Raw genomic sequence first — 24,293 nt, forward strand, 5'->3', positions numbered from 1 at the left:
TCACCTCCTTGGACCTGCTCGAGATGCATCTGTGGATGCATGACAAGGTACGGTTGGCCTTCCTGACTGCATCCCCACACTGCTGGCCCATGTTCATCTTGGAGTTGATGATGACTCCAAGATCCTTTTCCACCTCTGTACTGACCCTGCCCTGGAGACCTCAGCCTGGTACCTGGAAATCCTGCTGCTTGTCCCCGAGCTCCTGCCTGCGAGGCATTGGGCTGTGAAATCCTGGTCTCCGATGATCCATGCCAGTAGCCCTAGCTGGCCCGACTGCAGAAGGATGGAGAGGGGGGGATGGGGCCAGTCTGGGTTGGATGGTGCTCAGAGAGGAACTCATACTCCATCCCCTGATTCACCATGACCCATGGGGCTGGCTAATGTAGTATGTTCAGGAATACAAAGCCCAACACACATCATCCTATGTACCCTTCATGTGCAGGCTGCCCGATACCCTGAATCCTGGCCTGCCATGGGGAGCTGTCCCCTGGGATGGACTGTGAGCACTGCCAGGTGCCTTATAGAGGGGTGAAGGGAGCCCTGTGCAGGCCTGGCACAGGCTGGACGCACCTCACAGGCCTGAGATGGGGCCTTGACTTGTGATCATCTGGGCCCAGGCCATGGATGGGAGAGGTGGGCTATCCTGTGGTGCCCTGCCCCCATGGGCTGCTCTCTAGGCCCTTGTTTGTGGCTTCTACCCTTTTCCCTGGGGGATCTGGGAACTATGCTTTTGCCTGGGGGCAGGATCTGGAGAGGTGGTGCCCAGCCAAGTAAACCTCCTTCCTCTCTTCAGGGAAGAAAATTCCCCCTGCCACTCACCACGGCCAAGGGAAGGTGGAAGACATCAGTGTGAGGACTCCTCACCTACCTCCCCACTTGGCCTCCTGCTTTCCGGGCTCCCTGAATATCTTGTGTCCTGGTGGGATATAGGAGGCATTTACGCTGATGGTGCCCTGAAAGCCAACAGCAGATGGGATTAGCTCACCATGGGAAGTGCTGCCCTCCCTCAAATCCACTGCAGCAAACACCCCATGGGGCTCAGTTCTTTCCAGGCCATAAAGCCCTGTCACAGCCTGGATGCCTCAGACTACATGGGGGCCAACCTGTGGCATACATGACACAGAGAGCTATTGAGGACCTCAATCCTGACCCATCTGGTAGAAGGAAAACTCTTCTGTCCTTTCCCTTAGTATTCTACTAATAAATATGGTAGCAAAGCATTTGCTGACTACAAGTTCTTTTCTCGTATCCTGAAACATTCCCTCCGGTTGCTCGGGCTAAAGCTGGGATATCTTCCCTGCCACCCATGAGTCAATCTCCACTGGGTCCTGGGCCATGGTGGGGGCAGAGACACATGGTGAAGGGTAGATGGAGCAAGATGCCACCATATTGCTGACATGGGAGGAATGGGATGAGATGCTAGACAGGACTGGGGGCAGCCTTGTGGGTCTCCAGACATTAGGGGCTGGGGCTGGAGGCTCCTGGCCACTATCTCAGCTCCTGGCCACTGCCTTCTCTCACAGGTGAGATAGCCACGTGGTGGATACTGAGGGCTTGTCTGAGGTTAGCCCACGCCGCACCCCCCCAGGACCTGTGGCTTCGAAAGAACAATCCCAATGGAAAAACCTCCCTTTGTCCAGTCTGGTTACCCCCAGACTCACCCCCATGGGCTGCCTGTCGTTGTCCAGAAGAGGCAGGTCCTTCAGGGTAAGGACATGGCTTGGTTTGGTGGCCAGGAATGCCAGCGGCACTGTGACGGAGCCTAAGTCCCTAGAGGATGGGAACATGGCTGTCATGGGCAAGGCAGCAGTCTCACCCACCTGCTTTACCTGGGAAGAAAATGCTCTGGGATGGTCAAGAGAGGCCTCCCCCTCCTGATGACCACCTCACATGCAGTTTCCAGCCACACACCTCTCCTGATCCAGCTCTCTGAGACGGATGTCCAGGGCAGAAGTGGCATCCAGAGGCTGGTCCCCCAGCGGCCATGCCAGAGTCTGCAAGGGAAGCCATGTGTCACAGAGCTGTGGTCCCTGATCACATCAGGCCACTCTGCTGTCAGGGGAGTGAGGCCTAGTGAGAAGCGTCAGGCCACAGAAGGGAAGGGGCAGGGCTGCATGTGGGGTACACCCATGCATGGCCTCAGGAAGAGAAGTCTTGTGGCCATCTGAAGAGTCCCAGGGCCTGGGAGAGGTCTCTCTGCTGGAACACAGCCTCAGCAGCCATTCCCAGGCCTCAGATACGTGTGCCTGTATGTGTGTTTGTGTGTACATGCATTTGTGTGTGTATATATGCATGTGTGTTTTGGTGTACTTATGTTTGTGTAGCATGCATGTAAGCATGTGCATGTGTGTGTATGCATGGTGTGCGCGTGCGTGCACATGCGTGTACACGTGTGTATATGGTTATGCATGCATATGCATGGGTGTTAATGTGCATGCGTATGCATGAGTTTATGGGTATGTGTTTATGTGCACCCGTGTTTGTACGTGTGTATGAACGTGCGAGTACCTGTACGGGCATTTATATGCACGTGTTTGTGTGTATGCATATGTGATTAAGTGTGCTTGTGTGCCTGCATGTATGTGTGTGCATAAGCATGAATGTGAGGAGGGGGAGGTCTCACCTCATTCCACATGGGGCTCTTTTCCTCCTGCACCACCTGCACCACCCTCGTGCTTCTTGTGACCCCTATGAGAGAGCAAACATGCGGTGCCACACAGGGCTGTACCTCCCCAGAGGGGACCCCATGCAGGTCCTGGGGCTGCCAACATGATGACCCTGGTTCCAAGGCATCTCCACCGCGCTCTGGCTCCTGCCCACCCTGCTTTGAGGACTGGCCCCACCTCTGGACACCAGGGCCAGCTCAGGGCCTTCAGCCAGCCAGCACTCCTGCAGCCTGTGCTCTCTCACCTTGCCCAAGATGAGGCCAGTTGTGGCTGTGCTGCAGGGAAGGCCAGCCCCATCCAAACTCTCCCAGACATATGCTAGCCTGGCCTGTTCCTCATACCACATAACAGCCCCATGCCCAGTGACCAGGCCCCAAGACACCGAGAGCCCCAGCCCCGCCCCAGGTGATGCTGGGGAACAAAGGCTGGCCGTGCCCTGCTGCTGCCAAGGGGTCTGATGCATTGAAACCCCAGGCAGAGGCTGTGACCCCTCTGCAGAGGGAGAGGAAACCATAGAAGCGCAGAGAAGTGGGGCTGGAAGTGGGCTCCAGAGGTCACATCTAGTCCAACCCCTGCCTGAGGCAGGATTGGCTCTGTCCAAACCATCCTAGAGAAACCCACCATCCAACTTCTTAGCAAAGCTACTGCTACTGTCACCCTGACACCACAAAAGACATTAGCTCAACCTGCTACAGGGAAAGCAGGGAGATCACAGCAGTCAATGTCCTGCTGCTGTAAAAGATCAATAGACAGTCAACAGATCCCAGGCAGAGCCCGTGCCCCCTGCTACAGGGGAAGGCAAACCCCACCCAGTCCACAGCAGTCTGACCAGGGAGGGAAATTCCTTCCTGCCGCCAATGCAGTGTCAGACTGAGCTTGAACAGAGGGGCAAGACCCTCTAGGCAGGGCCCTCCCAGCTGCAGGCCCATTTGCCATCCCCAGCATGGGCTGCAGCCAGGACCCAGTGCCGCTGAGGAAGGCTTAAATCCCCTTACACATGTAGTAGCAAGGTGGGCGGCCAGGGGGGAGGGATGCTAATTCCCAGCCAGACCCATGCGGCAACCAGGAAAGTCTGGGAAAGCCCCGTAGCAGAGCACAGGCATCATTGCACTTATATCATCCCAGACCTCTGCCTGCCCAACCTCTCCTTGAACATGTCCAGGGAGGGAGAGGCCACCCGTTCCCTAGGCATCTACTCCACTACCATGCTATTCTTACAGTCCATGCCTATCTGACCCATACCTTCCTGACTCCAACGCAGCATCAGTTTGAACCCTCTAGCAAGACCCTCTAGCTAGGATCCGGGATGTGACACCCCTGAGAAGGGCTGACGGGTGCCCGTAACCCATCCCCTGTGACCAGCCACACCAGGTCCAGCTACCTCTGAAGCCAGCTGTTGCAAATAGGTCGAGACCAGCGAAGTTTGGTGATGGGAGATACGCAGAGACAACAACGAGGTGCAACATTTTGGGGCTGGCACTGTAAGGTCCAAGAAGCCAGACTAGAGCTTGGGCCCCCAGCCACCTTCCCCGTGACCCCTCTGCTCTACGTCGCCCAGCGAGCAATTCAACACTTGTCTCTAGGAAGTCAGATGTAAGGAGGCATGACATCACAAGCAGAGCCGCTGATGTAGAACAAACAGGAAGTGATGTCACAGTAAGGAGGAGGAGGCTGCTTGGTGATTCTTTTTGGATGGGGCTTTGTTTCATGGGGACAAACATAGCCCAAAAGCTCGGTCCTTTGCCAGAGGGACCTCCAGAGATCACACCCAGTCCAACCCCTGCCTGAAACAGGATCAGCCCTATCCAACCCATCCTCTCCAACTCCACCATCCAACCTCTTAGCAAAACTACAGTCAGCCCTGACCCAGCACCAGATATTGCACCTGACCCTGGCCCAGAAGGAAGCTGGGAGGTGACCAGCGTTCACTCAAGAAAAAGCCACGACCCTGGCAGGCTCTGCAGAGCAAATGTGAGATTTATTGGGTCTCCCCTGGCGGAAAGCCGCTCAGATAGGTTCTTTCATTCACACTTCACAGGGAGCCTCTGGGTCATTGATTTTGTGGATCTTGTACTCGCACAGCTGCTTATCCAGTGTTGCTTCACAACCAGCGGGGGTTGAGATTCTGCTGCTGTACCTGAAAGGGAGCAAGAGGGGAGACCAGCGAACAAAGGCTCATTGTTAGACCAGGAGTCCCATAACATGGTCAAGCTAAAGACCAACCCTCCAGGAGATGCCTCCTTTCCCCCGACTCTAGAGAGACTCTACCTGGTTGCAGGAAGAAGCACACTCAGAGCAGGCCTTATCCAGGGCAGATCCAGGAGGAGGGGGGTGCAGTTGTTTAAAGTTTAAACCCAACTGCCTGGGAGGAGCAGTGGTATTTCTTTCTAAACAGTGGCTCAGCATCATCTCACTGATTCCTGTTTCTCTCTGCTCCACAGGTGTTCATGCCCCTCTCTCCTTTTCAATGGTCTTGACCATTCACTCTTCAAACTATCATTTCTTCTGCCACTATTCTTGCCTGTTGGCCATCCCTGGTCACATCCCTCCTCTTCTGAGCTCTGCAGACTTTCTCTAGCTAAAAACCTTTACTCACCCATCGTATTAACTCAGATGTAGAAGTGACTGACAGTAAAGTAACAGAGGTACTTTCAAGACTCTCAAAAAGGTTAGATTTGCTTTTATAGACCTGACTAAGAGATGAACATTTAACTACAATGACACCAGGATGAATGATTGAATATCCTTTGACTATTTTTTGCCTAGCTGTTTGTGTTTTTTAAAAACTTTACATGTACTCTAGCAAATGAGTGCACCTTCCAGCGCGTGTTTCTGCAGCGATCTCAAGCCGAATAATGTAGTGCTAGCCCCTTGATATATTAGTAAGGCTTCTCATTTCTCTTTAATGGGAGAAACATGTGTGTTGTGTTCTATGTGAGGATGCACCCAACCACCTACACCCCTTTTTCAATGCCCATCAAACAGCCCCTTTTTGTTGGCTTTCTGGCCCTCTATGTAGGGCAGCACTGGCCAACCTTTTTAAAGTGAGCTAACCACAAGCCCAACCCTCCAGCTCTGACCTCACCTCCCCAGAGGTGTATCTGATAGCTTTTATGCTGGAGGAGGAGAGGGGGCCTTGAAACTCCAGCCATGCAGGAGTTGCGACAGGTCACCAGCAAAAGCCCCAGGGTCATATTGCAAGTAAGGATCCAAAGCCTTGAATGTGTAGGGATGGGAAGGGGTTTACCCAGCTCTTGCCAATGACACCTCCTTTAGCAGCTATTTGCCCTCAGGAGGGGTTGGAAGTTTGCCTCTAATTACTGAGTGCTGGCATCTTCCAAAGGGAGGGGGTTGAATCTAATGAGGGGGAGCCCCAAGTCTACCAAGAGTGAGAACCATGGCTTTAAAGCCTCTGATACCAACTGCTGTCAGCTAATCAGCCAAGATGGACCACACATAGATAGGGATATGTCCAGATCCACACCCTTCATATGCACTCCCTCTGAAGCATCTGTTCCAGCTACCATCAGAGGATGGATACCAGATGAGACGGACAATTTAGCTGACCCCTACTCATCCCTCAGAGCAAAGTTGCGGGCCCATTTGAACAGATCTGTTGTGCCATCCCCATGGAAGACAGCAAACCAGCTTATTCTCCCACGGTTCCCCGTAGCTGCTTTGGGCATCATGCCCTCCATAGAGCTCTGTCTCCACTTTAAATGGGCTGAGCTGAGCACCGAGAGCGTGACCCTCTAGCCATAGTCTGAGTGGGTACCAGGCAAGCAGCCCCACACTGCCTTCTCTGCTTGTTTCTACCCTGGACTGGAGGGGTCTTTGCTTGATTCCAATTTGGGATCCCTTTATGCCATGACCTCTCTATCCTGCTGGTGTCCTTCTAAGTGCCCATGGCACAGGCCGGTACGTCAAGGCCAGCTGTAACATTTGGATGTTGACCATGGGACACCATATGCAGCTCCTGCCCTTTCCAGAGGCCCATAGAGCTATTCCCAAGGGGCACGTGGACCCCAGACACTTACCTGGTGCAGCAGGTTATGGTGGCCCCTTGGCATTCACACCTCATGCAGAAGTCGGAGTTCCATGAGGTCCCGATGGCATGCTCACTCCTGTCAAATGGGTCCAGGCACTTATCGGGAGTAATGATTCCATCTAGAAAACAATGGGGGACATGTGTAGCAAGCCCCATATGGCCATGTCCAGTGCCACTTGCTTTCGACATCCATATTCTGCTCTTAGCCAGGCAGCACTCACATTCATCATGCTACCAAGATCTCAGTGTGTAGCACAAAGCTATTGGGCCAGTCCACACTATGCGTGGTGCATGCAGCATAGGTGGCCTCTGCATGTGGCACATGGCAGATTAGGAAGGCAGATTAGGAAGGGAGCAGGGAATGCAATGGTAGATGGGGAAGGAGGCACAGGGCAAGAGGCAGAGAGCAGAGCAACCAATGGGTCAGGGAAAAAAGGACAAGGAGACAGCACAGCAACAGATGGGGCCAGCTCCTTCTAGCTCAGACCCACAAGTTCTCCCCCCTGTGATGTGGGGCGTAGGCAGGTCCTGCCACCCATGGGGGTATGTCCAGCACTCCCCAGCCCCAGGTCAGCTGTGTGGGGATTGGACAACAAAGCCATCAGATAACCCTACGATCCGACTGGGACAGGGACTGTTTCCCAGAACAGATGCCCACAGCTTTACCTGTTTGGAGCTCCACTATATTCTTGACTACGAAGCAGCCGGCATGGATGAGAGTCAGCGTGGTACAGAGTACACTCAGGATCATCAGGATCTTCTGCAAGAGGAGGCATGAAGACAGCTCAGAAGGTCACCAACGCTGTCTGCCAGACCCTTGAGCTATTTCCATGGAAGAGGGCAAACCAGCTCCATCCTTTTGGGGTTTTCCATAGCTTCTCTGGGCATCCTGTCTCCCCAGAGCCCTGCCACCACTTTAAATATGCCAAGTTGAGTGCTGAGAATGCAAACCCCTAGCCATAGCTGGAGTGGATACCAGGCAAGCAGCCCCATGCCCCCTTCCTTGCTCGTTTCCATCCTGGACTGGAAGGGTCTTCCTTTGGCTTGACTCCAGGGTCTACAGTCCCTTCCCATCACAAGCTCTCTACCAACAAGATGAACATCTTGCTGGGGTCATTTGACCCCAGTACTCTTTCCTGCCATGGCAGGGGGTCGGACTACATGATCTGCTCAGGTCCCTTCCGAACCTACAGACTATGAAACTATGAAACAAGGAGGCCCTTTAAACTTACCTTGATCCCAGAAGGTTTTGTATTTGCAACATGGGCTTTGGGTCATTCCAAAGCTGGGCTGGATTGGATCTGCTGGGCCAGAGGTATTATGTACTTTGTCTACGGCAGCAGGTCTCAGCCTCACTGGGCTTCAGGATCCCCTCGCAACTCCAGGACCCCTCAGAAAATCCCAGCTCTTTGCTTTCACTTTTTTCTTGACTATGGAAAATCCCACCACAGCCCCCACTGCTAAATTTCTGGACCTGTGGGGACCCCCAGGTCCTGTATGCTAAATGAGTGCCTGATCCCAGAATGGAGGCTGGGTAGGGACACTACTAGACACCCAGGACCCAATCCCACAGAGTCAAAAGGTTGAGCACCCCTGGCAAAGAGCAATTGTTCTGGAGCAAAGGTCTCAGCATGCCGAAGGCAAGGTAGGAGGTTTGGACCCTTTGGATTACCATGGGAAATGTCTGGGTTTCTCTGAATCATGTGGAGGGGCTGGCACTCCCAACAGTGCTCCTAATAAAGCAACCTTCAAAGGATCTCACGGCTGAGAATCACTGGTTATGGGAGCTCTGACCAAACTCTTACCCAAGCTCACTCAACCTACACAGAGAAGGCTTGTTAACTGGCTGGTTGCCTGGGTGGGGGGAAGGCGCCAAATGGCACACAAGCCCTCACTGTCCATTTGGGGCAGGAGGAGGAGGGGGGAGGGTCATATAGGTATATCCCATCAGACCTGAACTCTGCTGTCCCCAAAGCTCTTTGCTCATCTCAGAGCCTGGGGACATGGAGGTAAATCCTCAACAGTTTGTCAGTTGAGGTAGATCAGCTGCACATGCTGGCTCGGAGACAACCTTCCAGGAGCACAGGAGAAAGGGAGAAACAGAGGTAAAAGGGGCAGAAAGTAGGAGGTGCCACTCACCATCTTGGCTTTCCAGAGTCCAGCAATGGCCTTGGCCGACGAAAGCTCAGGATGCTGGCGAAGCAAAGGCAGCTTTAATTTGTAGGACGTGCAGGCAGGAGGAAGGACAAGACCCTGTCCCTTTCTCGGCCACGTGGGGGTGAGCAGACGTGTCTAAGCCCCTTCTGGGAGGGGGGCATGTTTCTGTGGTATTTGTATTTAGTCTCTCCTGGCTGCACTGCTGCACCCACCCACAAGTTTGCTAACCAGGCTGGGCCCACTGCTGAACAGGATCTTCTCACAAAGCTACAGGATGGGGTTAGGCGCAAAGAAAAGGCTCTGACAAACCCTTGCGCAAAGTCCAGATGTGGCAGGGATGCTGGGAGGCTCTGGTGTCTATGAGCAGGTAGGTCAGGGGTGAGCATTTATTTGGGCCTGAGGGCCATGTAAGGAGTTTTGATAGTTGCAATGCTTCCACAGCCCTATTCCCCACCTGCCACATACACCTGCTGCCAAAATCCCCACCCAGGGCATGTGTGAGCAGCAAATGAGGGGGGTACAGGGCCCGGTATGCCACCCTGAGCTCACATTGCATGCCTCAGTTGGGACCCAGGGCCCATCAGCTAGCACACCTGGCCTCTCCAGAAGCCCATGACTAGATAGCAGCTGGATTGACTGGGCTGGACTGAATATGACCCCCTGAAGACCTTGCCAATCTGCCTGCGCTGAGATTCAGGACCTGTGATACTGTGAACAGCCTTCACAACCACTACCCTGCAGAGCTCAAAGTCTAGACAGGCTGCAAAAGGAGTGGAGGGTGACCGGGAGAATGGCAGTGTCTGAAGTGATCTCCAAAATTAGACCCTTGCTTCAATTCCTTCAGTTTGGGCCCTTCTCTGTGAGCTTCCGTGAGCAGCATCCCTGATCGGAGAGTCACAGCATCCTGGCTACACTACCAGCCCCTTCAGCAGTGGCTGGTGAAATCCCTGCTTCATCCCCAACGTCAATGCTTAGCATGAATCCCTTCTTTGTTCACAAGGCTCTAGGTTTCTGATCCCTCTGCTGCACCTGCCAGGGAATCGCTGCGCAGGTGCAAGTGGGATCTGGTTGCTGGGAAAAGGCCTCTCAAAAACTGACCCTGGAGATGGAGAAGGGAGCCTGTGGCAGGGAGGGAGGGGACTTCTGGAGAAGCCTGTGTGCCTAGAACAGCTTCACCCCACAGCCCCATGTCTCTGCTGTAGCCAAGAAGTGACACATTGCTCAGAGAAGGGAAGGTGATGGCAGGCCCAGAGTGATGGTTCAGTGTCTGGAGCTGTGAAGGGCCCCAGAGCTCAACTTTCAGCTCTGTTGCTAACTGGATTATAGACAGGGACAGATCCAGAAGGTCACAACACTACTGGGCTGGCAGAGCCCTCCAAAGGTCCTATCTAGTCTAAGCCTCAACTCATGGTAGGATTAGCTTCATGGCAAAACATCTCAGCCAAGAGTCTGTCCAACCTGCTTGTAAAGACTCCCAAAGAGGGAGAGTCCACACTTTGTTAGGCAGCTTGTTCCAACATTGGACCAGCCTCACACCCAGGAAGTTCTTTGTAATCTCCCAGCTTAATGTCCCTTGTTGCTCTTTCAATCCATGACTCATATCCCTGGCCCCTGCAGCCACCAAGAACAGTCCATTGCTGTCCTCTTTATAAGCATCCTTCAGAGCAGCTGCCACAAAGGCAAACAACATGTTAGGGACGATGAAGAAGGGAACTGTGAACAAAGCAGACAGTATCTTGATGCCCCTTTGTAAATCCCTGGGGCAGCAACACCTTGAAGACCGTGCCCAGCTCTGGTCCCTGCACCTCCTAAAGGAGACAGAACTAGAGAAGGTGCAGAGATGGGCAACAAGGATGATTAGCAGTGTAGAGGGGCTTTCATATGAGGAAAGACTAACAAAGCCAGGGCTGTTCAGTGTAGAAAGAAGATGCTTGAGGGGGGACATGGGAAGGGTTTTCAAAATACTAAATGGTGAAGAGAAAGACAGTAGGGATTTATTATTGACCATCTTTCACCTACAAGAATAAGGGGTCATGAAACCAGTAAGTCGTTAAGTTTAAAGCAAACACAAGGCAGTTCTTTGCCACCCAGCACAGCATTAAGGGGTGAAACTTGTTGCCCCAAATGTGTGGGAAGCTGAGAGTTCAGCCAGATTCACAAAGGGGCAGGATACATTCTTGGAGAAAAGGGGCATCAGGAGCATGTGGGAGTTAAGGATACGGCCTCTGAATCAGAACTTCCTAGATCTCAAATGATGGAGGCTGCAAGAGAGAGGAACAAGGGAAAATCTCTACTCAGACCCATGGTAGGGCACAAGCAGCTGGGGAAAAAACACTGCTCAGACCCAGCTCACCCTCCATTTCAGCATCTGCCCTCTGCTGTGTGTGACACAGGTGCCTGGACAAGATGGACCTAAGGTCTGATGAAGTACGTGGCAGTTCTTAGGTTCTTAGGTGTCTGAAGACCGTCATGAAACACCACTTCAGGTTCTCTCTTCTCTGGACTCTCCCAGATCTTCCAAGCAACAGTCCTCCTCTGCAGGTCTTTCATCATTTTGGTCGCTCTCCCCTGGACTTATTCCCATAGGTCCACCAAAGCTTTGTCTAGCTGGGTTTTGAAAACCTCCAAGGATGGAGGTTCCCCACCTCTCTGGGTAACCTGCTCCAGTGTTTTACTACCCTCCTAGTGAGAAAATTCTTCCTAATATCTACTTAAAATTCCCTTGCTACAACTTGAAACCATTGCTCCTTGTTCTGTCATCTGTCACCACTGAGAAGAGTCCAGCTCCGTTCTCTTTTGAACCCCCCTTCAGGGAGTTGAAGGCTGCTATTAAATCCCCAGTTAGTCTCCTCTTCTCTAGACTAAATAAGCCCAGTTCCCCCAATCTTTCCTTGCAAGTCATGTCCCCCAGCCCCATCACCATTGTTGTCAGCCTCTGCTGGACTCTCTCCAATTTGTCCACATCCTTCCTGTAGCAGAGAGCCCAAAACTGAACACAGTACTCCCAATGTGGTCTCACCAGTGCTGAACAGAGGGGAGTAATAACTTCCCTTGATCTACTGGCAACACTCCTATTAATGCAGCCCAGTATGGTCTTGGCAACAAGGGCACACTGCTGGCTTGTATTTAGCTTATTGCTCACTGTCACCCCCAGGTCCTTTTCTGCAGAGCTGCTGCCAGCCAGTCGGCCCCCAGCCTGTACTGGTGCATGGGATTGTTGTGTCCTAAGTGCAGGACTTTGCACTTAGCCTTGTTGAACCTCAAGACATTCCTTTTGGTCCAATCCTCCAATTTTTCTAGGTCACTCTGAATCCTAGCCCTACCCTCCAGTGTATCTACTACTCCCCCCAGCTTGGCGTCATGTGCAAACTGGCTGAGGGTGCACTTTATGCCATCTTCCAGGTCATTGATGAAGACATTGAACAAAACTGGCCCCAGGACCGACCCTTGGGGCAGTCCACTTGATACTGGCTGCCAACTAGACATGGAGCCATTGATTACTACTGTCTGAGCCCAATGCTTACAGTCCATTCATCCAGCCTATACTTCCTTAGCTTGCCTGCAAGAATGCTGAGGAAGACCGTAACAAAACCCTTGCTAAAAATCAAGGTGCACCACATCCACTGGTCTCCCCACATCCACAGAGCCAGTCATCTCATTGTAGACAGCAGTCAGGTTGGTCAGGTATGACTTGCCCTTGGTGAATCCATGCTGACTGTTCCTAATCACTGTTTTCTTCTCCAAGTCCTTAGAAATGGATTCCTTGAGAATCTGCTCCATGATTTTTCCAGGGACTGAGGTGAAGCTGACTGGTCTGTAGTTCCCTGGATCCTCCTTTTTCCCTTTCTTAAATATGGGCACTATGTTTGCTCTTTTTCAATCATCCAGAACCTCTCCTGATCACCATGAGCTTTCAACGATGATGGGCAGTGGCTCTGCAATCACATCAGTCAACTCTCTCAGCACCCTCAGGTACATCCTATCTGCCCCCATGGACTTGTACACATCCAGCTTTTCTAAGTAGTCCAGAACCTGTTCTTTCACCACCAAGGGCTGCTCAACTCTTCTCTAAACTGTGCTGCCCAATGCAGTAGTCTGGGAGCTGACCTTGCCTATGAAGACAGAGGCAAAAAAGGCATTGAGCACTTCCGCCTTTTCTGCATCCTCTGTCATAAGGTTGCCTCCCCCATTCAGTAAGGGACCCTTACATTCCCTGATCCTCCTGCCACTGACATACTTGTAGAAACCCTTCTTGTTCCTCTTCACATCCCCTGCTAGCTGCAATTCCAATTGTGTTTTGGCCTTCCTGACTTCACCCCTGCATACCCAAGCAATGCTGTTATATGCTCCCTTACTTATTTCTTCAAGTTTCCACTTCTTAGAAGCTTCCTTTTTGTGATTTAGTTTACTGAAGAGTTTTCTGCTAAGCCAAGCTGGTTTTCTGCTGTACTTGCTAGTTTTCCTGTGCATCGGGATAGGTTGTTCCTGAAATCTCAATAAGTTGTCCTTAAAGTACAGCCAGCTCTCCTGGACTCCCCTCCCCGTCAGACTGGCTTCCCAGGGCATCCTGCCCATGAGTTCTCTAAGCAAGTGGAAGTCTGTTTTTCTGAAGTCCATGGTCCTTACTCTGCTGCTCTCCATCCTTCTTTTCCTCAGAAGCCTGAACTCAATCTCGTGGTCACTGCTGCCCAAATTGCCATCTACTAAACTACATTCCCCACCAAATCATCCAAGTTTGTGAGCAGCAGGACAAGAAGAGCATGGCTCATAGTTGGCCGTTCCAGCACTTGCACCAGGAAGTTGTCCCCAAGACTCTCCAAAAACTTCCTGGATTGCCTGTGCATTGCTGTGTTGCCCTCCCACCAGATATCAGGGTGACTGAAGTCCCCCTTGAGAACCAGCGTCTGTGACTTGGAAACTTCTGCTAGTTGTCTGAAGAAAGCCTCATAACCCCACCAGCACATCGCCCTTGATGATCTCCCCTTTAACTTTAACCCAGAGACTTTCAACAGGCCTATCTCCAGTTTCATAATGAAGCTCTGAGCAACCATACAGCTCTTTTACATAAAGTTCAACTCCTCCTCTTCTCCCCCGCCTGTTCTTCCTGAACAGTTTGCACCCATCCATGACCATGCTCGTCATGCAAGCTCCCACCAAGTCTCTGTTATTCCAGTAGCAACATAGTTTTGTGAATGTGCAAGGACTTCCATTTCCTCCTGCTTGTTTCCCAGGCTCTGTGCATTTATGTACAGGCACCTGAGATGACTAGCTTATTGCCCTCTCTCAGGAAGAATGAGACCTCTCCTGATGCCCCCTCGAGTTCCCCTGCTTTTCCATTTACCTCAGGGCTTTGTTTTCCATCCCCCTGCAAACCTAGTTTAAAGCCCTCCTTACTAAGTTAGTGAGTCTGTCTGCAAAGATGCTCTTCCCTCTCTTTGTCAGGTGGGTCCTGTCTCTTCCTAGCAATCCTTCTTTTTGAAACATCATCCCATGGTCAAAGAAGCTGAATCCCTGCTGGCAACACCATCTGTGCAGCTATGCACTGATCTGCAGGATACATCTGCTCCTGCCAGGACCCTTCCCCTTGATCAGAAGAATTGAGAACACCACCTGAGCCCCTGCCCCCTTCACCCTCGCACCCAGAGTCCTGTAGTCATACTTGATCTGCTCAAGATCTCCCTGGCATTATCGTTGGTACCCACATGGATACGCAGCATGGAGTAGTAGTCAGAAGGTCAGACAAATCTCAGTAATCCTTCTGTGACATCTCAGATCTCCATTGTGCTCATGTTTCAACAACAAACCTTTTTGCAAGACCTGGAGCTTTAGGGAACATCAGGTTCTTGGGCTCCAGATCCAGAGGCGACAGAGGGGTCTCCACTGGGGTCTGCACTAAACTGAGATGCTGGTCTCGATCAGTGGCTGCGTTTCAGCATGATGGCCCATGTGTCTTGGCCCTCCCAGAGGCAGGGATGGATGAGGCTCAAGAGTGTGTCCCCTGGCTGACATTTGAACAAGGTCTCTCCACTGTGGCTTTGCTGAGTCAGACATTGTGATGGATGAGCCCATTCTTCATCCCACCTGTTTGCTCAATTGGCCAGACTATTTACTCTTACTTTTAGATGTGTCCTATGCCACATATGTTCTCTGTTGTTACATGAAGGGCAATGAAGCTGAACAAACAGGCGTCCGTCTGTTCTCACGCCGCCCTCTGCTGTATTTCTCCCCGTGCTCTCTCAACACCAGACTGTCTGATGGGAACTGGAAAGGGTTGTTACAAATAGCCCTGTTGCCCACATTAGGATAATCCACGAGTGGTCTGGCTCCCTCTCTGCAGGGGTCCAGCTGTGGGGCTCATGATAACAGCTTGAGATACTTGGTAGTAGACAAAAGGAATGCACCAAAGGCATATGGCCTTGAACAACACCCCCCACCCCATCAGCTCCTTTTGCTCTGGGGGCACTTGGGTCACCAAACGTGGAGCAGGGGAGAACACTGATGCCTCCATGTACCAAAGGAGGGGTCCCTGACTTCATACCTCCCTCCCCGATAAAGCCAAAGACTAAGGAAGAGTGGCGTCTGAAGCCTCTTTGCTGGTGCATATGTCCCATGCTATTTCTACATGCCATCATGGCTGCCTGGATGCCCCTCCCCTGTGATGCAGGGACCAGGCAAGGGCCAGAGGAGAAGAAACGGGTTTATTCAACAGCAATGGAAAAACAGAGTGAAGGAAATGTCCATCGGGGCCCACCTGGGTGCCTCCCCCACCCCCTTCACCTCCCAGTGTCCATGGCTCAAGAGATGTGGGTGGTAGCAAACCATGGCCAAGGTGTCTATGGCTTCTGGGTATGCACAGGCCCAGCTGTGGTGATGATGGAGGGGCTGGCCAGGCTACCGCTCAGCGCGATGAGGGTGGTGCCTGCCCCAGTGGGCAGCACACCCTGTGGCAGCAAGTGCCTGCTGGTCAGTGTCTCCCGGGTGTGCAGAACTGTACTGCCCTCATCCACCACAGAGGGTACCCGTCCCAGTGTTTCTACAGCCCCCAGTGCATGGCCGAGGGCTGCAGCGGCACCTTTGGACAGGCCAGCCTTGTCCCCAGTGTGGGCCAGGGCCCCATCGCTCTTCACAGCAGCCAGCGTTGAGGTGAGGATGACGGTCTTGGAGGTGGCTTGCAGGACCGGGCCTACCTTGGTGTGGGTCAGACTGGGCGGGCTGGGGGTCCCAGCCAGAGCAGAGGCAGTGAAGGTGACGGTGCCTGTGGGGGAGCTAGCGGAGCCTGATGGGGCGCTGGAGGCGGCCTCAGCCATCACGGACTTGGTGAGTGCAGACAGCTTGGCATCTGACATGACATACAGCGTCTTCATGGGGCTGGTGCTGGGCGCTACAGAGAGAGGGAACCAGAAACAGCTCAGCCTTGGCCCTGCTGGCTCCCTGCCCCAGGTGCAGGCACCACACTGGCAGCTGGACCACATGGGGACATGAGTTGCCCTACATGACCCAACCTGTCCTTTGCCTGTGGCAGCCCTATTCCTCCCCTGACAGCTAATGTGGCCATCCTGGTGCTGCTTCTGCTGCCTTTGCCAACATCCTAGGGAATTACGCGTAGAAAAGTTCAAAATGATGCACCAGAAAACTCAAAATTAGGCAAAATTAATTACTTTAATTTGTAAACAACCCCCCATAAAACAAATGAACTAAATATACCACTATGTGAACCTTCTTTAGAAATATATGCAGGTATTCTGTATGGTTGGGGGGGAGTATGGGGTGTGTGTGGGTGTGTAGGGGTTGGATTTATGAAGTTGTGGGGGTTGCGGATATGGCTGTGTGTGTGGGGTTTGTAGACAGGTGGGGGGGTGTGGATCTGGGACAATGTGGGGTTTGTGGGGGGATGGGGTTGGATGTGTGCGTTTTGTAGCTGGGTGTGGGGCCCCCCAGCCACACATTTCCTGTGGCTCAGCAGCAGCAGGCAGTGGGCCCTTGGCAGTGGCGGGCAGAGCCTGTAGCAGTGCATGCTTCTGGCTGAGTCCCAGGGCCTGCATGTGCTAGAGGAACTGGCCTGGCCTACTGGCATGTGCCTTCAAACCAGACCAGGCTGGCTCTGTGCCAGCATGTGAGGCTAATGGCACTGATGGCAGAAGCTGGATGCCATTAGCCTGGGCAGGCTCTGTGCCTCCAACATGGAGGCACTGAGCCAGCTGGCCTGGCCCAATGGTGCTTGGACCAGGAGCTGCATGCCACTGGGCCAGGTGGGCTCTGTGCCTACGTTTGGGGCTTCCAGTACTACAGTACTCGCAACTGGAGGCAAGCAGGAGACTGCCTGGCCCAGTGACACACAACTCCATGCCTCCATGTGTGGCTTCTTGCCTGGCCTGATGGTACATGGCTCCTGGTCCATGAGCCACTGAGCTGCGCTGGGCCAGGCCTCCATGTGCGGCTTCCAGCCCTCCAGCAGGAAACTGCACATGGAGGCATGGAATTAAGCACCACTGGGCCGGGCGGGCTCCGTGCCTCCATATGCAGCTTCCCGCTGGATTAATGGAAGTCACACTGGCCAACCTGGCCCGATGGCGCACAGCCCATAACCAACTCACAAACCCCACACCCACCCACACATGCCCCCACATCCACCACCCCCTTCTTGCAGGCAGAAGCTCCCCTCTCCACTTACCCAACTGTCTAGTCACACAGCTCTGCTTCAACATCTTGGAGGTGGAGGCACAGAGCCTGTCACAGTTAAATTATGCAAGTATGCAGTCATGCTTCTTATGTGCAAAATTGCGTGGATGCATATTTGCATAATTCCCCAGGGTGTAACCAGCTCCCTATGCCAGGGCACCATGACCCTAGGCAAAGCCGGCTCATCGCCACCCAGCAGCACCATGGGGGCACCAACGCCATCTGGTGAGAAGCTTGTGCACCCACCCAGCCCCGGGTGCCAGAAGCCTGCAATGCCCTTCGAGTGGAGAGGCAAAGACCAGCCTGCCCCTCCCAGCCCCCACAAGCCAGGCCTCTGGGCCCAGTTAGTTCCAGTCAGGAGGCTGACAACCTAGCCAGGGGAGCTCCCACTATTAGAGATACCTTGGGGCACCAGGTCACCTGTCCAGGAGGGGTCTCTGCTGGGGGCAATCAGGCTGTGAAAAACAAAACCTTTGAGCCTGATAGGGCTCCTGTGCGGGCAGCGCTGTCCATCCCAGCCCCCAGCTGCCATGGAAATGGGTCCCTTCCTTCTCTCATGGCCTGCCCTGGGTGGAGGGAGGCTGCCAAAGCCATGGGGGGGGGGGGGGACGACACGGGACAGCTCCTCACACCAGGTCCCAGACCCCTCAACTGGCCCTTATACCCCCTCACCCCTGCTCCTGCTTGACGTGGCCTGTGTGCATACAACACCTCGTGCTTACAAGACGCCGCTAGAATACAAGCAGCACCAATGTGGCCACAGGCACATCAGTGTCAGTGGGAGTAACTGGGCCTGCCCAGCAGCAAGGCAGCCAGCTGTCTTACCCCAAGCCACAGCTCTGGGATACAACAGACCTGTCCCAGAGCCTCAGCAAGGCACCTAGGGGATGGCAGGCGAGAATGGAGAATGCAGCGGCGGGTAAGGGGACAGGGGCAGGCGGCATTAACCCCCCTAAGTGCTGGGTCTGAGAGCTGCAATGAGAGGCCCTTGTGGGCCAGATGACCTGACCCCACAGCTCCAATCTGGTCTGCAAGCCCTAGAGCTAGAAAGCAGCTGCCTACAGTCTGACTTGACCAACATGGCTTACAACCTGCCTCTTCCAGGGCACCAAGTACCCCCTGGCTCAGGCACAAGCTAGCATGGGGGAAGGAGCATGGGCAGCCCAGGCAGGGAGGAGCACAGCCAGGGTACAGTGGTTCCGGCGCTTACTGAGGAAAGAGCTGTCAGGAGAGCATGGATCTGGGCCATCCTGGGAAAACACCAGAACCAGACAGGACGTGGGCAGCTCTGGCCTGCCCACTGTGCCCGCCCCAGCCTTTCCCTTCACGTCAAAAGGCAGAGCTGTGGCCCTGGGGCTGGGGCTGGAACTAGGTAGGACACAGTGGGCTGTGGTCCCACAGCCTATGCTGGCTTGTGCTGGGGAGAGGAGCTGGCATCAGCCACGTGTGCTTTTGGGTAAACCTAGCTGTATTCCAGAACCTAAGCACAGGCTAGAGAGGGGAACAGAGAGATACTTAGGCAGGCGAGCTAGTGAGGTACACATGGAGGTCCCTACTCTACTGAAGGCTCCCCAATGCAGAGCTCTGAGCCACGAGAACCGGTTGCAGCCAGGCAGCCGTGTGCCCCCACCGCATGCCCCACCAGGCCGGCGCAGCTCTGTCTGGGCCCAGGGGCCTCGCCCCACGACTGCCATGCGCCTCACCTAGGGATGGCATTGCTGCAGGCGCCAGGTGGGACGCGGGGTCTCCGGGGGCTGTCTCTGCGCCGGCCTGGCCTTTGCCGAGATCCAGCGGAGGCAGCAGCTTGCCCACGGAGGCAACGGGGGAGGCCACGTTCCCAGCAGCGCCATCCAGAGCCTGGAAGGGGTAAAGGAGTTGAGAGCCACGTGGGAGCCCCCATCATGCCCCACTTCCCTGCTTGGCACTGGCACCTACCGCACTCTCCAGGGGTGTCAAGCCAGCCCTACAAAGCCCTTTATTCAAATGCAAACCGGTGGTATCCTGGCACCTTGGGGATTTTAAGCTGGGTCTAGCTGAGTGGAGGGGGGCTGACAACAGTGGCACTGAATTAGCTTGCACCTGAGCATCTGCAAGCCTAGAGCAGAGAGGATTGCAGAGTAGCTCGGTTGGCTGAAGATCACAGCTGGCCTAAACTCCTGCTCCAAGCAGGATCAGCTCCATCCAAGGCCCCACTAAGGCATGTCCCTGTTTAAACTTTACCCCAGCCCCATGCACAGAGACCAGGCTTGTTGCTCACAGACACCGAGAGCCCCAACGCTGCTCTAGGTGACACTGGAGATGAGATCCGGCAAGTGCCTGCCAGTGCCTGAGAATTAAATGCACTGAGACCCCAGGCAGAGGCTGTGCCCCTGCTGCAGGTGATGGCAAACCCCCCAGTCTGTGCCCATCTGAGCTGGAGGGGAGTGCCTTCCTGATCCCAATGCAGCATTAGGCTGAGCCTCAGCAGAGGAGCAAGACCCTCTAGCCACGATACTATGGGTTTGGTCCTGGAAACAGCAAGGGCCCAGCTCGGTAGCCCTCCCCAGCTTGGGCTGCAGCTAACACCTGGCACTGCTGAAGAGGGGGCAAAACTCCTGACCACCATGCAACAGGAAGGAAGGAGATTCCTTCCTGGGCCCACACGCTGATCAGTAGAGCCCAGAGCCCTGGGATTAACAAGACTCCCTGCCCTGTGCTACATTCAATTTTTCCCCTGGCCCACTATCTGGGGGCATCACACACTTCACCGGACGCTGACCACAATCATCTGGCCTCTGGATGGACATGGTGAGAGAAAATTCAAGCTCTCTATGGGGTACCTTTGAAGCCCCATAGCACAGGCAGGGAGACCTGGTTCCAGAGACCCAGCCACGCAAGCTAAAGAGAAAACCCAAGGAGTCCTATGCTTTGAACAGAGGGTCCTTTCCCCTCTGGAGTTTTCTAGGCAGAACAGACCCCCGCCCACCCGCTCACTGCCTTCCATGCCAAACCTCCTACCATGGCAACTTGGGCATGGCTATCACTTCATCACACTGCCTGCCACAGCTGTGCCTTGTGAACTGAGCACTGCAACCATTACCACTCTCTCTAGCATACAATACATGTCATTTGTGCCTGACAGTTCTTGGCCCAGGCAATTGTAATGAGATTGTGCAACAAATTTGGATGAGGCTGGGGCCATCCTGAAGGCAGCGCCAGGGTCTTCAGGATGTAGCTTTATGGGCAACTAGGATGGCCCCCAGCTAGACTCAGGAGTGGCTCATCTCACCATGCTTGCCTGGCCTGGGCAATCACAGAGGCCAGGCCCCTGGTGTCAGCATCTGGGTACTCACAAAGCTGTTATGACCAATGCACCCCTGGTGTCTGTCTACTTGCTTTAGCCTGTTTGCAGCCAAGCGGATGGACACCCCAGGCTGCTTTTCTTTCCATAGGTCCCTTGCACTCCAAACCCCCTCTGAGCAGACTATAAGCAGGTAACAAGCAATCAGACTGATCTGAGCACGGCAGTGTACAAATGCCTGTAACACTGGGGCATGGGGAGGGGTCATAGCACGTTGGGGTGCCCTGAGACCTTTTTCTAAGTGTGCTGCAAGGTCCTACACAATATTCATAGATTATAGAGTTGGAAGGGACCCAATGGATCATCATGTCTGACCCTCTGCTCCCAGCAGGAAAGAGGACTGAGGTCAGATGACCCTAGCCAGGTGATTGTCAAGCCTCCTCTTGAAGACCTCCAAGTTAGGTGACCTCTCTTGAAAGCCCATTCCAGAATCTGGCCACCCTTATTGTGAAAAATTTCTTCCTAATGTCTAACCTAAATCTACTCTCCACTAGTTTGCACCTATTATTCCTAGTTACTCCCTGGGGCGCTCTGGAAAACAGCGCATCCCCAATTCCCTGCTGTCCTCCCCTGATAAATGTATAGGCGGCCACAAGGTCACCCCCTCAACCGTCTTTTGTATAGGCTGAAGAGATCCAGATCTCTCAAACTCTCCTCATAGGGTCTTTCACAGAGACCACTAATCATGCGAGTGGCTCTCCTCTGAACCTTTCCAGATCCGCCGTGTCCCTCCTGAAGTGCGGCACCCAAAACCGGACACGGTATTCCAACTGCGGCCTGACCAGTGCCGCATAGAGGGGGAGCCTCACCTCCCTCGATCTGTTGGTCATGCATCTGCTAATACATGATAAGGTGCAACTGGCTTTGTCGATGGCCTCGTTGCACTGCTGGCTTATGTTCATCTTGGAGTCAACTATGACTCCAAGATCTCTCTCAGCCTCTGAGCTGCTGAGGAGGACCTCCCACAACCTGTAGGTGTACTGGGGATTCTTCCTTCCTAGGTGGAGTACATTTATCTTTGTTGAATTGCATCCTATTACTTTCCGCCCATTGATCTAACCTGCCCAGGTCAGCCTGTAACTGCTCCCTGCCCTCTGGTGTATTAACTTTGCCCCTGCCCTCTGGTGCATTAAATTTGGTATCATCTGTGAACTTGGAGAGGGTGCTCAACACACCCTCATCCAAATCACTGATGAAGGTATTAAATAAAACCAGCCCAAGGACCAAACCCTGTGGGACCCCACTGCCCACCTCCTTCCAGGTTGAAAATGACCCATCAACCACCACTCTCTGGGTGCTGTCCCTAAGCCAGTTAGCCAGGTTGGCCCCCACTGTTCTAAGGGACAGGGAACAGGACTAACAATGGAGGGTCATTAAACCTTGAATGCCCTCTATTCAGAGGCATGTGCACTTGGACAAAATTTTGGGCACTCCACAGAAGAGATACTCTCTCCAGGGGGATATTAACTAAGCAGTGATCCCTTTCTGGCAGACATACCTCCTGCTAAAGAGGATTAGCATGGTGAAGTGAACAAATACCTCCGCGTGATTCAAAAGGGGAAACCCAGGCCCCTAGCATGCGTTACACATATTAGGAAATTCACTGGTCCATCGCGCAATAAGTTTAGACTGGCCGCACATGCAAAGTAAGGGTCACACATTTAACAGGTTAATCACACAATAAATTTACACTGGCCACACACGCGAAATGATTATCACTTCATAAAACCATCTGTCCAGCTACAGAATAGAGTCAACCTGCAACAACTTTGTAGCTGGTTTCTATCCAGCTTTCATTTGAAAGCATGGCACAGCCCCAGAGATTTCCAACAGGAACCTGAATGCCCTGCTGGGGTCTTTGCCATGGAAGAACTGCTCTAGGACATTTTCCATAATCAAGAAATAAGTAAAAGCAAAGAGCTGGGGTTTTCCAAGGGAGCCTTGGAGTCTAATGGAGGCAGCCTCGAGTCTAACAAACTTGAGAACCACAAGGTATGCTGGGATGGGCAATCTCTCCATCCCCACAGGCAAAGGAGTTGCAGCCATGAGACTGTCTCTGAAATGGATCTCAATCCCCCTTCCCCTTCTAACAACATGCCCCGCACTTCACCCCAACAGCATCACGGCGAGATCGAGGCTGGAGACATGGCAGCACTGTGCCGGACCCCACGGTAGCCCTTTTCATGAAGGCACAGCTGGAGTTGCACCCAGAAACCCAAAAAGGCAATAATTACAGTAATTACTGGAACATGACTGAGGAAACAGCTCCCTATTCTTATTATTGTATTTTCTGGTATAGAACACGCCCCTGAAATATAAGACACACCTTTGCTTTTGAATGACAGATGAAGGAAAAAAGATCTTTTCTTCAAGGAAGTGACTGAGGAACAGCTGCCAGGGAACTGGGCTTGCTCACTATTCTGCTTCTTGTGAGTCGGGTGAAGATTTTACTTTCATTTTTGCCCAGAATGGGCAAAACCTGCTCTTACTATATTTCTTGCATATAACATACCTCACATCACATCATCTTGAGCCAAAAACGCTACATACCATATGCAAAAAATACAGTAAGACAGCTGCTTCCCATGGGGCTCCTGGCAAGAGCGATACAACAAAGTAGCTTTGGCACACGGGCTCATACTGGCAGCCAACTCCATGGCTTGTATCGCATAGCCTAATTGCCAGTACCTGGACACTGGGTACAGATCCACCCCAAGAGGTTTGTCCAACATGGGTAATGGAGCCCTGGAAAGAACTGTGTCACTTGGGACAGCTGCTTCACGGCACACCTGGGCAGCAGAGGCTGCCCGAGGCTGAGATCTCCAGGCTCCAGCGGGTGCCTGGCATGATTCATTGGCGCTATTATTACTTTCAACAGACTCACTATTCCAATTCTGGCAATGCTCCTCAATCATACCAGGCTGGTGAAATGGCACCAGCGATGGGGCTGAAGGAACCAGATGGTCCCTGCTTTGCCTTTAACAGACGAACAAAGCCGACTGCCTGCAGCCCTCATGCCTATTCCAACAGGCCAGGCTTCCAGGGGCTCAGACACCCCTGGTACCACCAAATCACCACAGCATCTCTTTTCTGGGGCTCCCAGTGCCTGGCAACCTCTCTGACAACCTGGCTCAAGCTGCCACGCAGACAAAATGGGAGCTGGGCATTGCTGAGGTTCCTGGGAAGATACCAGGCCTGCCCTGAAGCAGTTAAAAGCAGGAGGGAAGGAGGTGAGGAGAAGGGAGGACACCTTTTAAGGGTCTTCCCTTACCCTTAGGGTTTTGGCCTCTGTGGGAGTGGGATGTTTGCTCACCTGCAGGAGCTGGGTCCTACACCCATGGCCAGAGCTGGGAGACCTCAACCACAGCTGGCCTCAAGGACTCCCCTGTCCTTAAGGCCCAGC

The 24,293-nt window shown here is 53.3% G+C and overlaps 3 protein-coding genes across 8 annotated transcripts in view; all 3 read right to left on the reverse strand.

The window, feature by feature from the left end:
• FER1L5 (fer-1 like family member 5) overlaps positions 1–4,175 on the reverse strand; it is a 26,296-nt gene extending 22,121 nt beyond the window's left edge. Inside the window, 6 exon segments of the mRNA XM_019545987.1 lie at positions 173–273; positions 869–953; positions 1,662–1,770; positions 1,912–1,994; positions 2,624–2,688; positions 4,048–4,175. Of these exon segments, the coding sequence (XP_019401532.1) occupies positions 173–273; positions 869–953; positions 1,662–1,770; positions 1,912–1,994; positions 2,624–2,688; positions 4,048–4,132 (528 nt within the window). The 5' untranslated portion in view covers positions 4,133–4,175.
• A 447-nt stretch (positions 4,176–4,622) lies between these two features.
• LOC109317292 (small serum protein 2-like) lies at positions 4,623–7,507 on the reverse strand (the record flags this gene model as incomplete). The annotated part of the gene is made up of 3 exons (XM_019545896.1): positions 4,623–4,803; positions 6,704–6,833; positions 7,381–7,507. Coding segments are annotated over 3 exons (369 nt in total), but the record flags the coding sequence as incomplete, so codon positions are not given.
• Positions 7,508–15,550: 8,043 nt separating this feature from the next.
• The window catches only part of KANSL3 (KAT8 regulatory NSL complex subunit 3), a 36,144-nt gene continuing 27,401 nt past the window's right edge, over positions 15,551–24,293 (reverse strand). For 5 of the 6 annotated variants that reach the window (XM_019545990.1, XM_019545991.1, XM_019545989.1 and 2 more), the window contains 2 exons: positions 19,254–19,407; positions 15,551–16,252 (listed from right to left, as the gene is read on the reverse strand). In XM_019545990.1, coding sequence (XP_019401535.1) covers positions 15,705–16,252; positions 19,254–19,407 — 702 coding nt within the window. In that variant the 3' untranslated portion in view covers positions 15,551–15,704. The remainder of the gene's footprint in view (positions 16,253–19,253; positions 19,408–24,293) is intronic. The other variant, XM_019545994.1, reaches the window with a different exon arrangement.

Source organism: Crocodylus porosus, unplaced genomic scaffold (genome assembly GCF_001723895.1).
Source record: "Crocodylus porosus isolate Cpor-Errol unplaced genomic scaffold, CroPor_comp1, whole genome shotgun sequence".
Lineage (NCBI taxonomy): Eukaryota > Metazoa > Chordata > Crocodylia > Crocodylidae > Crocodylus > Crocodylus porosus.